This window comes from Colletotrichum graminicola (genome assembly GCF_000149035.1).
Source record: "Colletotrichum graminicola M1.001 genomic scaffold supercont1.14, whole genome shotgun sequence".
NCBI classification, from domain to species: domain Eukaryota; kingdom Fungi; phylum Ascomycota; class Sordariomycetes; order Glomerellales; family Glomerellaceae; genus Colletotrichum; species Colletotrichum graminicola.
This window is the reverse complement of record NW_007361018.1, coordinates 61174-75390: the sequence shown is the minus strand read 5'-3', so window position 1 is coordinate 75390 and position 14217 is coordinate 61174. Positions and strand designations below refer to the sequence as shown.

At 53.1% G+C, this 14217-nt stretch overlaps 4 protein-coding genes across 4 annotated transcripts; 2 read left to right on the top strand and 2 right to left on the bottom strand.

Moving 5' to 3' along the window:
- Positions 1-238: 238 nt before the first annotated feature.
- On the bottom strand, positions 239-1516 carry GLRG_04373 (phosphotyrosyl phosphate activator protein; the record flags this gene model as incomplete). Its single annotated transcript, XM_008095058.1, has 1 exon — positions 239-1516. One exon carries the CDS (start codon positions 1514-1516, stop codon positions 239-241), a length of 1278 nt encoding a protein of 425 aa, XP_008093249.1.
- A 493-nt stretch (positions 1517-2009) lies between these two features.
- On the top strand, positions 2010-2893 carry GLRG_04372 (exosome complex subunit Rrp46; the record flags this gene model as incomplete). The annotated part of the gene is made up of 3 exons (XM_008095057.1): positions 2010-2199; positions 2264-2421; positions 2510-2893. The coding sequence occupies 3 exons, from the start codon at positions 2010-2012 to the stop codon at positions 2891-2893; spliced, it is 732 nt and encodes a 243-aa protein (XP_008093248.1).
- Positions 2894-8128: 5235 nt separating this feature from the next.
- Positions 8129-10069, top strand: GLRG_04371 (ATP-NAD kinase; the record flags this gene model as incomplete). Its single annotated transcript, XM_008095056.1, has 1 exon — positions 8129-10069. The coding sequence occupies one exon, from the start codon at positions 8129-8131 to the stop codon at positions 10067-10069; it is 1941 nt and encodes a 646-aa protein (XP_008093247.1).
- Positions 10070-11803: 1734 nt separating this feature from the next.
- On the bottom strand, positions 11804-13810 carry GLRG_04370 (homeobox domain-containing protein; the record flags this gene model as incomplete). Its single annotated transcript, XM_008095055.1, has 4 exons — positions 11804-12830; positions 12880-13331; positions 13386-13497; positions 13578-13810. 4 exons carry the CDS (start codon positions 13808-13810, stop codon positions 11804-11806), a joined length of 1824 nt encoding a protein of 607 aa, XP_008093246.1.
- Positions 13811-14217: the final 407 nt, after the last annotated feature.

Genomic DNA, 14217 nt, shown 5'->3' with positions numbered 1-14217 from the left:
AGACTTCACCCCGACAATCTTGCTACCTGCGAAACAGGGTGACTATACATAGGGAGCAACAACAACGATCTTGGCAGTAGTAATAGTAATAGAGAATAATGAGGAGGTTGATTGGTGTAGGCCTCTGACATGAAAATTAGGATCCGTAGTGAGGAAGCAAGGATGCTCCTGACAGGAAAATTAAACATTCATATTTGGGCCCCATGTGCTTCGGAGCTCGTCTTGTGACGTTCTTCGTCTAATCAAATGGTATCCTACGAAGAGACTCGCGAACTCCCTTTTTCTTCATCTCCTGTGCCGCAGCAACACTACTCGGGACCTTGATGCCACAGCAATCGCCCCAGCCCACATGCTGGTGCTTGTGCTTGCCAACGTTCCCAGGCGAATTCCTACACCCTCCCCCCTCATGCTCATCGTTCTCCATCCCGAAGTCTTGCTCTGTGCTCATGCCATCCACCGCCGGCACGAGCGAGCCAAAGAGAAAATGTTGCATGACAGGCAGTTTTTTCAGAACCTCCGCAACAAACATCCGACGCATGCCCCCTTCCACCTTGGTCCAGGATTTGGCGGCAGAGATATCGTCCAGCATAGGACTGTGCCATCGCAGGCCCTTAACCGTCTTGGTATCGTTGACAAAATTGACCTGGCCGAGATACAGGAAATCGTGGCTGAACTCCTCAAGCGTGAGATCCTGATGGATCGCCAGCGGCGTGATAAAGGGGTGATGGAGAAGTTGCGAAGCGCCAAATAAGAAGGGTAGAAATTGGTAATCATCCAAACCCCAGACTCCATGAGAGCCCGCGGGCTCCAGATAATACGTTAATTGTACGTTGCGCATGAGTTCCAGATATCGCGCAAAGACCTTGAGCACAAGGGGCCGAAAGTCATCTTTGACGATGATTCGAAGCTGGTAAAGGCACAACAGCCACATGATAAAGTTGAGCTCATGTCCAGAACCGTAGTCTATTCGCATCCTGTTTCCAAAAGAGTGTTCCAAGTAGACCGCCACTTCATCGTTCGCCGCCGTGCTGATGCCCAGCTGACTCTGCCATACGGTAGCCTTATCCTTTACCAAATCCAGGAATACTCGGAAGGCCTTATTTCCAAAGCGCGAGCCGCCTTGATCATCTGGTGGCGACTCCTTGACAAGATTGTCAGCTTCTTCGAGTATTCGCAGAATTGCCTGGAGTGTAGTGCTGATTTCGCTGTCTTTGACGGCAGATCGAGGTGCATCTTCGACGGATTCGGAGAGGTTGAAGACAAAAGCAAGAACAAGGCTGTAGGTGGGCGACGAGAGAAATAATTCATGGTCTTTCTGGGATAAAATCCTTCTCGAAGGGACCTTGTATGTATGATCGTGGAGGTCGGGCGGCGAAGGTAACGCGGGTGTCTCGGGGCGAGGCGTAGGGTTGGAGGGGCCGGGGCGACGACGGCGAGGTTCGAGCTTGGGGATCGTTTTGCTTGGGGAGGGCAAACACGATCCACCAACTTGCGATGTTGTATTTACTGAGGCCATGCTGTATAGGGGTGATGGTCCGCCTTTTTGTGGCAGAAGTGAATTCGGGGATGGTTTATTGGGATGTTGTTAGAGAGGAAGCTGAACGGCTCCCCAGCGGAAGGAGGAACGGCACTTGAGACACCGGCGTCATCTGCCGCCTAGAACTGTACGAATAGAGCTGTTCAAGGACTGCCCCTCCGCAGGTAATCGCCTCGGCCCCACCACCTCACCATCCCAAGGTGCCTACTTACCTGTACCTTCTCACCTCCGGATCATTTGCCATTGGTGGGGCGCCTATCTTAGTAAACAAGTACGTACTCGCTGCTTCACCAGCTTCATCTCAATTTTTCTTTCCTCGAGGGTACCGAAGTGAGGCAATCAAGTCACTCAACCATTCCGGCAGCGCGCAAATTTATTTATTCTTCCCGGGCGCCCAGACGCATCGGAAAAGACCAGGACTCAGTTTATCTGACCACGATCGAACCACAAGAACCCATTGTCACTATTCGCCATGGCCCAAAACTTAAACCCCCAGGCTCGCATCTCACACCTGCCACGAGCAGATGGTTCGGCAACCTTCTCAAGGGGCGGTTATTGCGTGGTTTCGTCCGTCAATGGGCCGATGGAAGTGCAAAGACGAGATGAAAACCCCTTTGAATCGGTTGTTGATGTTGTCGTAAGACCTGCTGCAGGGGTCGGAGGTCAGACTCCCTGGTCATTAGCAACTTGCGGAAGTACTTGCTCACGCTCACGATGAGTATTTAGGCACGGGAGAACGCCAACTCGAAAACATTTTGCAGTCCGCCCTCCGTCAGCTCATTCCCGTCAAGAACTTTCCTCGATGCCTCATCCAGATCACACTTCAGGTGACGGAAACCCCCCAAAATGACTACGCGAACAGCAAAGTTGTCCAAGCTCAGTCGGTAAGTGCTAGGCTCGATATCCAAACTGGCGGTTACTGCGTAAGGTCTTTTCTCAAAGATAGGTGCTGACTAGCTGCTTTGCGCAAAGAGCTTGACCCTCCTGCCGGCTCTGTTCCACAGTGCCGTCTTGAGTTTGCTGTCGGCCGCCGTGCCCTTGAAAGCTATTGCCACATGCACCACGCTGGCCATCCTAGAGGACGGCAGCAAGATCATCGCTGACCCGTCTCCTCTGGAGGCAGATCATGCAAAATCTCTCCATGTTTTGAGTTTCACATCGCAGGACGACCTGCTGCTGGCGGAAAGCGAGGGAGCCTTTACCATTGCCGAGTGGGATAAAGTGGTCAGCACAGGCCAGAAGGTTTGCGGCCAGCATCGCGAAGCGGAACTTGGCTCAGGCATGCACGAAGAAGGTCAAGACTGGAACGACATGCGGCAATTCATCCGGACAGTAATGGAAGCCAGAGCTGCGTAAGAATCAGCTCATTCATTGAAACAGGCAGGGGTCTTGGAACAGCTGGGCAACCAGAGAGGCCTTGACGTGGTTACAGAGAAGCTACGATCCGGAGGGGTTAGTGACATCGAAAAGCACGCTCGACAGCGAAGACGACACCCCCGAGAGCAACATACACATCGACTCCTCGGCCAATGGGGGAAAGACGTGGCCAGGTGTCGGCTGATAGGATGGCACGCCGGGGGAAGTGACAAGATGAGACGGCCGACAGGGGGTGGCAAAGGCGATTGCTGATGAGCGTCCATCAAGGCAAGGGGCCAAGGGCTGGCAGGCCATTGTGTTGAACGGCACTACGGATACTCCGTGCAGGTCTTCAGATGTCACGATGGATGGAGAATCTGGAAGCAGCAGCAACATGATGAGGCGATAAGGGATCAGTATTCCCTGCAGTGGAAGACGAGCGAAAACGACATTGGACGGACTGCGATCCAAAAGTCATGTGTCATGACGAAGTGGGTCGTCTGCTAATATGCTGGGATGGCGAGGGTTTGGGGCCGTTTGGGATTTGCTAGACCGCAGCGTACGGCGGCGTTTCAGCTCGACTTCAGGGAACATGAAGAGGGGCAGGTACGACTCTGGCAGGCCTTACTCCAGGAGCTGCATGGTGTTTCCAACCGGGGCATCTCCAAACTGGAAACAACTCCGTAGCCACCTAAGCTACACCAAAAGCAGTTTTGCATTACCTACTGCACCGCTGTATTTGTTCTATCTTCCACAAATAATGATACCCCATCTGTCCCAACCTTCTCTGCCGGCCGCCTTACACACCTGCTTGAGTTTGATGCCGCGTAGAGTGTGCTTGACAGTGCATACCTGAGCAGACGACCCGCGTCTACCAGGCCGCCTCGACTTTTTTCTTACCCTCTTTCTCCGAGTCAATTGGCTCAAAGGGCCCTGCGCTGCCAAGCACAATCATCGGAATCCGGGTAGCATGACAGATTGATTACCCACGGAGAGCTTTGGGTGGGGGTTAAGCATAATTGATTTGGCATGGATGGGCAACGGGTGGGAAAACGACATATCTACCTAGGTATGCCAAGTTCCCCTATTCATGTGTGGTGTGTCCTCCGGTCCTTCTTCGCCTTTGATTCCCCCACTTGCTGGTTCTCTAATATGGGAAGTGAAAAATGCACATAGTAGGAAGAAAAACACGCCAATTCGGCTGCGTTCCAGAGCAGTGGGCCAAGATCTGTTGCCGGTGTGTAGTCCGGACGTTTTGGGTGCGCTTCTAGCTGCTTTATCGGAGAGGATACTTCTCTCAGCCTCCACCCAAAGTATGCATAGCATACGCAGTAGGGCACTAGAGCATCCATCAGCCAGTAGCGTATGCAGACCGACTTTGATATAGGTACCTTGCTGCGACAGGTGGCAGTTGCTAGCCCTGTTGTACACTACGTGGCCTACCTACAGGGGAGGGCACCAAGGTACATACCTACACCCATCCACACTGGCACACACACACACACACCCTTGCCCACGTCACAAAGCGAAGGAGGGAGGACAAAAGAAAAGTGGACGGCGTTTGATCCGCAACAAGTCCAAACCAGGACTCGACTCCTTTCTTAATCTAGTGTACCTATGTAACGCTGACGAAGACAACGACGACGACGACGACGACGACGACGACAAAGGCATGTCAACAGAATGCAGCAAACCAACCCTCACGCAGGACCACCGAATCTTGCCCCATAGGCAGTTGCAGCTCGCACCCACCGCTGGTAATACGACAATATTGGCTAAGCCACGGTTCGTTCTGAAGAGAGGCTTGGCTCTCGGCTCCCCTTGTGTTGGCCTGAGTCTTGTCGTTGTATCTTCCCTACAGAGGCTGGCCCTTTCCACATTTTCACTGCCCACAACCATGATCTTCCAGTTAAGTGAGTCGTTCCTCGATGCTTCTCCATAGCCATCGAGCCGGCTAATGTCACATCATCTCGGACGACAGCCATGATTAACAGCCACCACACCATCGTCGCCATCCACCGTCACGAGTCTCCCTCACCCTGTGGGTTCTTCTCGTCTCTCTGTCCTGTTCTCGACGAACCGCACTTCATATCTCGGAAGGTTGACGGCACAGGCTCAGCAGTTGCAGATAGTCAAGGCTTGAGCTTTCGGGACGCAGTAGCATAATACAGGCGCCACCATGGGATGATCTACCTAGGCCTGTCATTGCCCAGGAACAGAGCCTAAGTCAAGAAGCTGTCTGCGTGCCAGGCTGGAGTTGAGGCCCGACCCGGCGGCAGATTCTTGTGCTTTGCAGGCTCTACCATACCTCGCAGGGGCCTGTCATCAACAGTACACTAGATCAGTCTGTGAGACATACAAGTTATGATTTGAGGCGATGGCAAACATTCCAAAACCCACAGTTTCTTCAAAACACTGCAACCCTTCCTTGCCTGGCAGCGAGCGTCCCAGGCGCAAAACTGCACCGGTCGAGTAGTACAGGGCGAATGAAAGCACATGGCGTCGTTCTGTCGCGACCAGCCAGCGAAGCGCGTTGTTTGTGCCTTGTCGTCCGTCTCGACACATTGGATGGAATGCTCCTCTTTCAGCCTCAGTACGTCTGGCCGCATGATGATCTTGTACACCAATTGGTTACAAATAGCGCCTAGCGTCACTGCCACTCGTTCGGGATGCCCCATCATCTGTCGTTGTCCTGCTCTGTTTCGCTGGAGAAAAGAGGGGAGCTGTTCCGAATCCCAAGGGCCTCCGACGTTAAAAGTCGTGCACGGGTCTGAAGTGACTCGGCGCTATTATTGGTGGCGATGGATCGTCTACTGAACACAACCCGGACTTGAGTAGATGGGTATTCGGTACCGATACAAGTGTGACCCGAGCGGCGACCCGAGCGGGTAGACGATACAATTGGTGTGTCTTGTATTTCCTCTTCAGCATTGCCGGTGATGGGGATCCTGTGCTTGGCTTGTTAACTCGCATCCAGGCATCTGGCATAGGTAGTAGCAATCCTCCAACCATACATAGTAGGGGGGGGGCCTTACCGTTGTCAGACCGACCCCTGTTCTTATTTCCTTCCGCCTATTTGTAAGGAGCCTTCAGGTGGAAGGGATCGAGAAGGGGGTCGTCGGGCAGGGGTACGTACCGCCCGCTTGACCATCAAGTTTGGGGACTCTCACTTCGCAGAACGTACCGATTCCATAGACCATACCAGGTTGGGTCTGAAAGGAGCTACCTAACCCGATAGAGTATGCGTATACCGTAGGTACGTACCTCAATAGACATGCATGGCAAAGGCGCGTACTGCGGGTGCTGGGTTATTGTAGACAGTATCAGCACACGATTGGCGAAATATGGTAGTTTGATGGCTAATTAGGGGTTTGGCAAGTTGCACGCGAGCCTAATAGTCAACGCGTGACAAGGACATTGTGGATAAGAATATGGGTGAGGAATGGGAAGCGAGAAGTATACGACGCATGAGGAAGACGGAAACGCAGGATAATAATGGGTTTTGACAGGTACACCAACCTAGCTACCTAGGTACCCTACCTACCTTGCGGGTACCCAGTGTATCTGCATGTACCTCATGGAATAACGAGTGGATCACTCCCAGTAGTCACATAACAGAACAGGGTGCGGAACGCAAGCTTGGGGGCAGACGTCGTGGCGGGAGCGCCCTATGTCGCATCGCATCCATCCTCATGCGTGATTCGATCGGCATCAAACTGGAAACTGGACGGTAAAGGGGGATAGGGGCAGGAAGCGAGAGATGCCTGGTTATCGTACCTAGGTAGATGGAATATTAAAGCTCCCGCACTGCTGAGTCGGATCTTGAATTACTGGTGTCTCTGCTTCTCGTCAGGTAGTCTGGTCACTCTCTTGTTCGCTTTTCGTTTCGCTTTCCCTTCCTCCCTTTATCCCCCCTTCTTTCGAAGCAGAGCTCTGGTAGTTCTAGCAATTACCTCGGCCGTTGCATCATCTATTGTTTGGGACACCTCCTCCGCCACTACGCACTTCCCATTTCTTTGCCTGCATCGCATCGCATCTGTCTGCACCAGCGACCTACGAGTCTTTTTGTATGTTTGCATTGCATAGCTAGCCCTTTTTTCGCCACTCCTATTCTTTCATAGCGAGAGCACTGGCCGCACCTTGCTGGATATCGCGATTCTTCACCCTCCACCCGACCATTCCTGTTTCCCCCCCCCCTCTCCCAAAAGCCCATATCCCATTGGCAATACGGCAACTCGGCTTCTAAGTATCAGCATTTGTAGCTATTCGAGCACCATTTTCTCCATCAGCAACGGCAAAAAGAGCGACTACTACAGAACTTCAATATTGATAATACATACTGCAGCCACCAATTCATCACCAACCCATCTCGTCGCAATCAGGAATATTGGACGTAGACCTGGCGTCAACACTCCATTACAGCACACGACCAGTGCCGGAACAAGAAAGTCTCGGTCTGATTTAGTGCTCCGTCCCGAGGCGCCAAATCTTGCTCAAGCTAGCGTCATTCATCCCGTCAGCCCCGTCGCGCCCGAGTCACCACTTGACCACGCTCCAACAGTAGTCCGTGGTACCTTTATTTGGCTTTGGCTTTGAGGAAGCTTACGCAAGGACAGGCGATCTCCGTTCTGACCGACGATCGAGTCGCACACGCATAAGGGACGAGACACACATCTTACACACGGCGCAATCAAGGAGCGACAATAGCCTGGTCTCACCGGATCACTTCGCACCACATCTGTGTTGCAAGCCTACGGCTTATCTCTGTTTCGGCCAGTTCACAGCAGCAAAACCTACGGCCGGTACCCAAATTTCTCTCTCTCACTTTCATACTAGTGTGACAGTGTGTGAAGGCCTTGGACTATCACACATTTACGCGCATCCTTATCCGTCACACGCCCAAGCCTCTCATCTCACTTACCGTTACAACCGCACACCACCCGACCTATCGCACCGGTTGTCCGCCTGGTCCGGTCGCTAGCGCTATTGCTGGGGTACCTTTGTATCGGTACCTACTGCAGTGTTCCTTCCGAAGCCCCACGTTCGATTCTCCCTTAGCGTCGCTCGGCCTTAGCGGAGAAACAGCCCCTCCTCTGTTCCCCCGGCATAGGCTTCTGTTATTATTGCCGCCGCTGTAGTATTTCGCGGCAACACTCTTCCCACTTACTCCCCCTGGGCCACTACCACTTGAAGGATCCCCGGTTGATTCGGCAGAAGAAGCCACCGTTTTTGACCATGTCGGGCTTTGTCTCCTCTCCCACAGCCCTGCACCCCGCCCTCAGTAATCCCAATCCGCTTCCGCCGGCGGCGCCGCCATTACAACAGCCGTCTTCGTCCTCCGAACGAGTCATTAAAACGGGCTCGCTTTCCGACCGTCCCAAGAGCTCAAACGCCATCCATGATCGACCGCTCTCTTCGTCCGTCTCGACATCTGGCCTCATTACTCAGTCACTGCATCGCAATGCTGAATCGGTAGCAGAGGAGCCTTTATCTTGTGCCCCAGGTGGTCTTCCCGCTGCTGCGTCTTCATCATCGACGATAAGGAGAAGCTCCCTCTCAATAACATCCACTGCCGCCTACCCCGAGCTCTTGCCGCCCCCTCTGTCGCGGCCCTCCAACGCCAACAACACCGCCCATCACCCTCCCAAGGGCCACCGTCGCGCGCCTTCCCACGAAGTTCCTCGCCAGACTATTATGAAAGCATTGGCTTCGGTTGTTCGTCGAAACAAACCCGAGGCTCTTTCTCTTACAGGCATGCTATCCCAACAGGGTAGTGGCGTCGACAACCGACCTGCCACGTCCTCATCTCAGAAACTGGCCGACGCTCTCAACGAGCTCGCCAACCGTAACCTTACCCCCACTACCGCCCTGCCGTCTCTGCAGTCCCCCTGCTTCTATCACAACCGTTTCGACGATGCGGTCAACATCGACAAGGTCCTCGAGGAGATCAAGAACGACGATTGCATGTCTCACTCGAGGCTAGTGCAGACCGCAACTGGTGTTCGCGAGGTCTCCAAGCAGCTCCAGCGCCGTCCGATCAAGCGTGCTGTCCGAAATGTCATGATTGTCACTAAAGCCCGCGACAACCAGCTCGTCTACCTTACTCGGGAGCTCGCCTCCTGGCTGCTTCGCACCCCGAGGTACGGTTTCGATGTTGGTGTCAACGTCTTCGTTGACGCCAAGTTGCGCAACTCTCGTCGCTTCGATGCCAACGGCATTGTCGCTGAGAACTCTGCTTTCCGGGACATGCTCAAGTACTGGACACCCGACCTGTGCTGGAGCCAGCCTGAGAAGTTTGATCTGGTTCTGACCCTTGGCGGGGACGGAACTGTGCTCTTCACATCATGGCTCTTCCAGCGCATTGTCCCCCCAGTGCTGTCCTTCAGCCTGGGTAGTCTTGGTTTCCTGACGAGCTTCGAGTTTGAAAAGTACAAGCAGCACTTGGACCGCATTATGGGAGAGGAGGGCATGCGCGTGAATCTCCGCATGCGCTTCACTTGCACTGTATACCGAGACGGCACCCTCGGTCAGGAGGCCGAGGAGGGCGAGCAGTTCGAGGTGCTGAACGAGCTCGTCATCGACCGCGGCCCATCACCTTACGTCTCGAACCTGGAGCTGTACGGCGACGATGAACTCCTCACCGTGGTACAGGCTGACGGCTGTATCTTCTCGACGCCCACAGGATCCACCGCTTACTCTCTCTCGGCTGGAGGCTCTCTTGTACACCCCGACATTCCCGCCATCCTGCTCACGCCCATCTGCCCGCACACTCTATCGTTCCGCCCCATGGTCCTCTCCGACACGATGCTCCTCCGCGTATCGGTACCACGCAACTCACGTGCAACGGCCTACTGCGCCTTCGATGGCAAGGGTCGGGTCGAGCTGAAGCAGGGCGACTACGTAACAATCACAGCGTCGCAGTACCCATTTCCCACCGTCGTTCGCACCCAGACGGAGTGGTTCGATAGCGTGTCCCGCACTCTCCGCTGGAACACACGCGCCGCTACGCAAAAGGGCTTTGACCCCTCGGCTGACGGCAGCCTTTGCCCGTCTGAGGACGGCAAGGATGATGACCCGGAGTGGGACATTGACACGGATTCGGCGTGCTATGCAAGCGAGGATGGCAGCATCAGCGCGAGCCCGTTGAGAAGACAGATGAGCCTATTGGGTATGTGATGCTGAACATCGTGGAGGCTGAGAGGAAAGAAGCGAAGATCATGACGATCCTCCCCCCATTACTCTCTTAATTACGACCAAGGAAGATGGTTCATCTCAAGAGAGAAGAACCTCTCGTCTTTATTTCATTGTTCCCACCATAGGCAGATCGGGTGCCAAGGAACACATTGGCTGTTAGCTTTTTACTGCCGTTTCCCGATCATTTTGTTTGATAGACCGAGCGCGGATTTCGAGCATGGAGAGAAAGGGAGAGCGCACGCCTGTGCATTTCGATCGCATTAGAGAAGCAGAGACGTGGGGAAATCTGACCATTGGCATTAGCATGGTAAATATTTCATAAGGCTGGCCGTCATATGTGGGCCGCCGCCCTTTAGCGAGGAGTATAGAAACAAGGAAGGAGGAACCGAGATAAACAAGCTTGCTTCTAAGTATATAAATTTTGGGAGATTCCCGTATTAGCCAAATCGGACCTTGCCGTGGTTGTGGTTGATCCGACCAGCAAGCCTGGTCAAGGATCCAAACAACAAATACCACTACTTGGCAACAAACAGAATGCCAGCCCATGTCCATCTTTATGTTAGTGATGATCTTGTTATCAACTCCAACTCCATTATGGGGCCTAGTCTAGCTGTGGCGCTCCGTACAGACGCAATGCATCAGGTTGATGCTGGAGCCAGTGGACCATTTTTACTGTTGACGGCTGGGCATGGCTGAAGACGTAAGACGTGCCGTCAAGCTGCTCATATGCGATACGTGCGACAAACGACCTTCTGAGGTTTATTACAACATGTTACTCAGACCAACTCTCCCTTCTCTTTGTTTTTTTTTTAAAAAAACTTACGGGTGTACAGACCTCTCTGTTAAAATGGACACTATAGAATACCGTCACAGTGCTGACACACGACACCGACTTGCCCACTTAAGCGTGGCTGACTTCTGGGCCTACTACCTGTCCAGAAGTTATGTGTCCTTTTGCGTAGATGTCACAATGGTATGTCTACGAAATCTTGTATAATGAAGGAACCTAGCTACTGAAGGGTCTTTACGTACTTAACAGTATAGAAAATCTTTTATGCATATTCTATCCTCAAAGGCGAGAAAGGCCCCTTTGTGTACGTAGCTCTATTATTCTATATCCCGGCGTAAAATAACACTACTACCATCTTACACAGGCCCAACACCACTACAGTCAAGATAAACGGCAACACAGTGTTTTGCATGATTTGGATCGCATTTCTCTTTTCTACTTGTTCCGCTGTGGCGTCATTAAAGCTTCCCTAATCCGTAAACAAACATGGCGTAACCGCACCCGGCTTCGCAAAGCTGTCGTCTACTTAAGGATACCAAGAATAAGCTTCCTTCATACCGTGCCCAAGTTTGAGAACCGAGGCATTCCACACACACTCTCCCCCGCAGTGCCCCCTGGCTGTGGCTTTCGCAAGAAAGCGGCAGAAGAAACAGACAGAAACCTGAGGGTTCAGAAGCGTAGTTGTCTCATCCATTTCTGACAGGGCCGTACGCCATCTAGAGCTCGTTCATTGTCCTAGTCTTTTAGGCTTCATATCACAGCCCGCTGAAGTAGATACCACACTCGTGGTTTTCAACAACCATCCCGCTACTTCTATCACAAAGATGGCCAATTTTGGATGCTTGGAATGTGGGGGCTTGGGGACTTTGAGTGGCAGGAACGGATCGCGATTGTCCAAACCGTGTGGAATAACACACTAGGAGTCTCTATCTCCAAGCTCCTTGGCTGAGGGAGAGCAGACCTGCAATGCAATCCATATCTCCCTTCTTACTTGGACTGACTTCGCCGCCACGCATAAACTTCTCTACCTCTTCTGTTTCCTTTGGCGCAGGCGAGCCGCGGCCATCTTCAAATATTGTCAGATCCTTCCCTGAATCTCGACGTCCCATAGCCGGCATCGTCCTGGCACGGTTACCGCTGAAAATAGCAGGCATAGAAAAGTCTTGAAGAGCCCGCCCCGTGCGCCTCGCATTGGCTTTGTTACCGGCAATATTCGGCAATGGCCTTCTGACATCAGATGCCGGCACCGTCTGACGCGGATTACCGTTGGCATCGGGGCTCCAGTTCTCCTTATCAGAGTCGCCTGGAGATATCAACTTGTTAACAATTACTTTGTCGCCTGAGATGTTTTCGTCGTTTAGCTGAGTCGTCGACTTCTCGCCATCACCGAGCGGTGTTTGCATCCTGGCCATGCTGGAAGACGTCCGACTGAGTCTAGGCTTCTTGGCCTGCTGTGATCGAGGCGTTGTTCTGCTGCTTGGGCAGTTCCGCTTGGAATTATTATTCTGGAGAATACCGCTTGTTGAACGGAGGAGGTTGATGGCGGCAACGGCAGAGCCATTGGACTCATTTTCGGCTTGTGCGGTAAGCTCATCGCGACTGTCGGCGTCACAGCACAGTTCCCACGCGTGCGCGTCACGAGATCGACCACGCCCCAACGTAGGTGGTAGGAAGTCAGTAAGGGCTGTGATGGGAGGTAGAGTTACGCTAGGGAGTGCACTGTGACTACGCTGGAGTGGTCGAGACAATCTAGGCTGAGGTAGAGCTGGTGACTCTGAAAACAGTCTAGTAGGCTGCATCCGAGGAGGCGAAGTCTCGTTGGAGACGAGCTCGGCTTTGCCTTCGAGGGAAAGTGAGAGCCGCACAAGTGACTGCTGTGAAGACTGAAGAGGGGGTAGAATGCGCGCTGCAGATGCGACTGATGAGCAAGATGAGGGAGGGCACTGCTCGGATCTGACGCCGTGTAAGTAGGAATGCGAAGAACAGACTGGATAAGGCATACTTGGGGGTATTATCAACACTGCGGTTCAGCGTTGAGGGCGTTGAGAAGGAACTCGTGGGGTTCCAACGGTTTGTCAGAAAGCCGATAGAGCTGGAAAAGGAGAAAGATCCGGTTGACTGCGGCAATGAAGAGTCTGTGGCTTGAGATGTTGGCGTTTCCAGGGTTTTGGTAGCAGCACTGGTCGTTGGAATATACGGCGTTGCGAGTTGAAGTCGCTCATGCGCCTCAACCGTTGTGGATACGGCTTTGACTGGGGTTTCTGCTGGCATAGGCGCCTTCATGGTAGCAGCGTCTGCCACCGGCGAAGCCTTCTCTTCGGGCAGAGAGGGACTATATGTAACAGGGTCCGACGAGACGATTTGCATGCCACCGTAGCGAAGAGCAGCAATCTCCTGGGCAGAGAGCGGACGCGACTTGCGTCTATCGTTCTGTCGACGGTTTTGAAACCATATCTAACAATCAAAGATCAGCAAAGAACACGCGTCACAGCAGGGTAGACGTCTTACCTGAACCTCTTTTTCGTTAAGAGAAACGCGTTTCACTATGTCCAGACGCGCTGTCTTGTCCGGTTTCGGGTTCGCGATGTAGGCAGCTTCGAGGATGGACTTGTCTTTGGCACTGTACGCACGATTGAGGAACGAATTAGTGTCCGCAAAACACACAGCACAGCTCCATTCAGTGTCTGCACGGCGACTTACGCCGTCCTCTTCCTCTTCCCCTTGGGGTGCTTTTCAGAGTCGGCATTTGACACGTCTGTTTTAGCTGACGACGAGGGCGCTACATCGGGAGTTTGCGCTAGGTCGGTGACGGCTTGTCTTGTAGGTGTCTGCGCAGCGTGTTCTGACTGAGTGGGAAATTCGCTTGAGGGCGGGGAGGACGAGGATGGTGCTGCATCAGTCGAGACCGAAGGAGATGCATCGAAGGCGGGCATTGCGGTGGTTTGAGCTAGGAGTGGTGAACGATAGTCATGATCCAAGGTCGATGTAGTCGAACGAGCCGCGAAGGTATGTGAAGGGAAAGAGGGCGAGTACACAAGACACCAAGGCACTGTGGTTTAACAAAACAAGAAATTGGAGATACTCCCAGAGGCAGAGGAAACCTTGGAGGATATAGAAGAGGAAGAATGACGAAGCGCGTGAGAGAGAGAGAGGCTAGGCAGTGTTTCTCAGGAACGGGCGAGGTGGGGAAGCAGGAGCGTCGAGACACGAGCCACGGTTAGTCGTGGTAATTTAGTGAGGGTGTGCTGCAGTACCAATTGCTTGTGGTGTTGAACGCAGCCCAGCGCGTCGAGGACCCGACCAGGTACCTATGGGGGCCCTTACACGTTATGGAGACGTG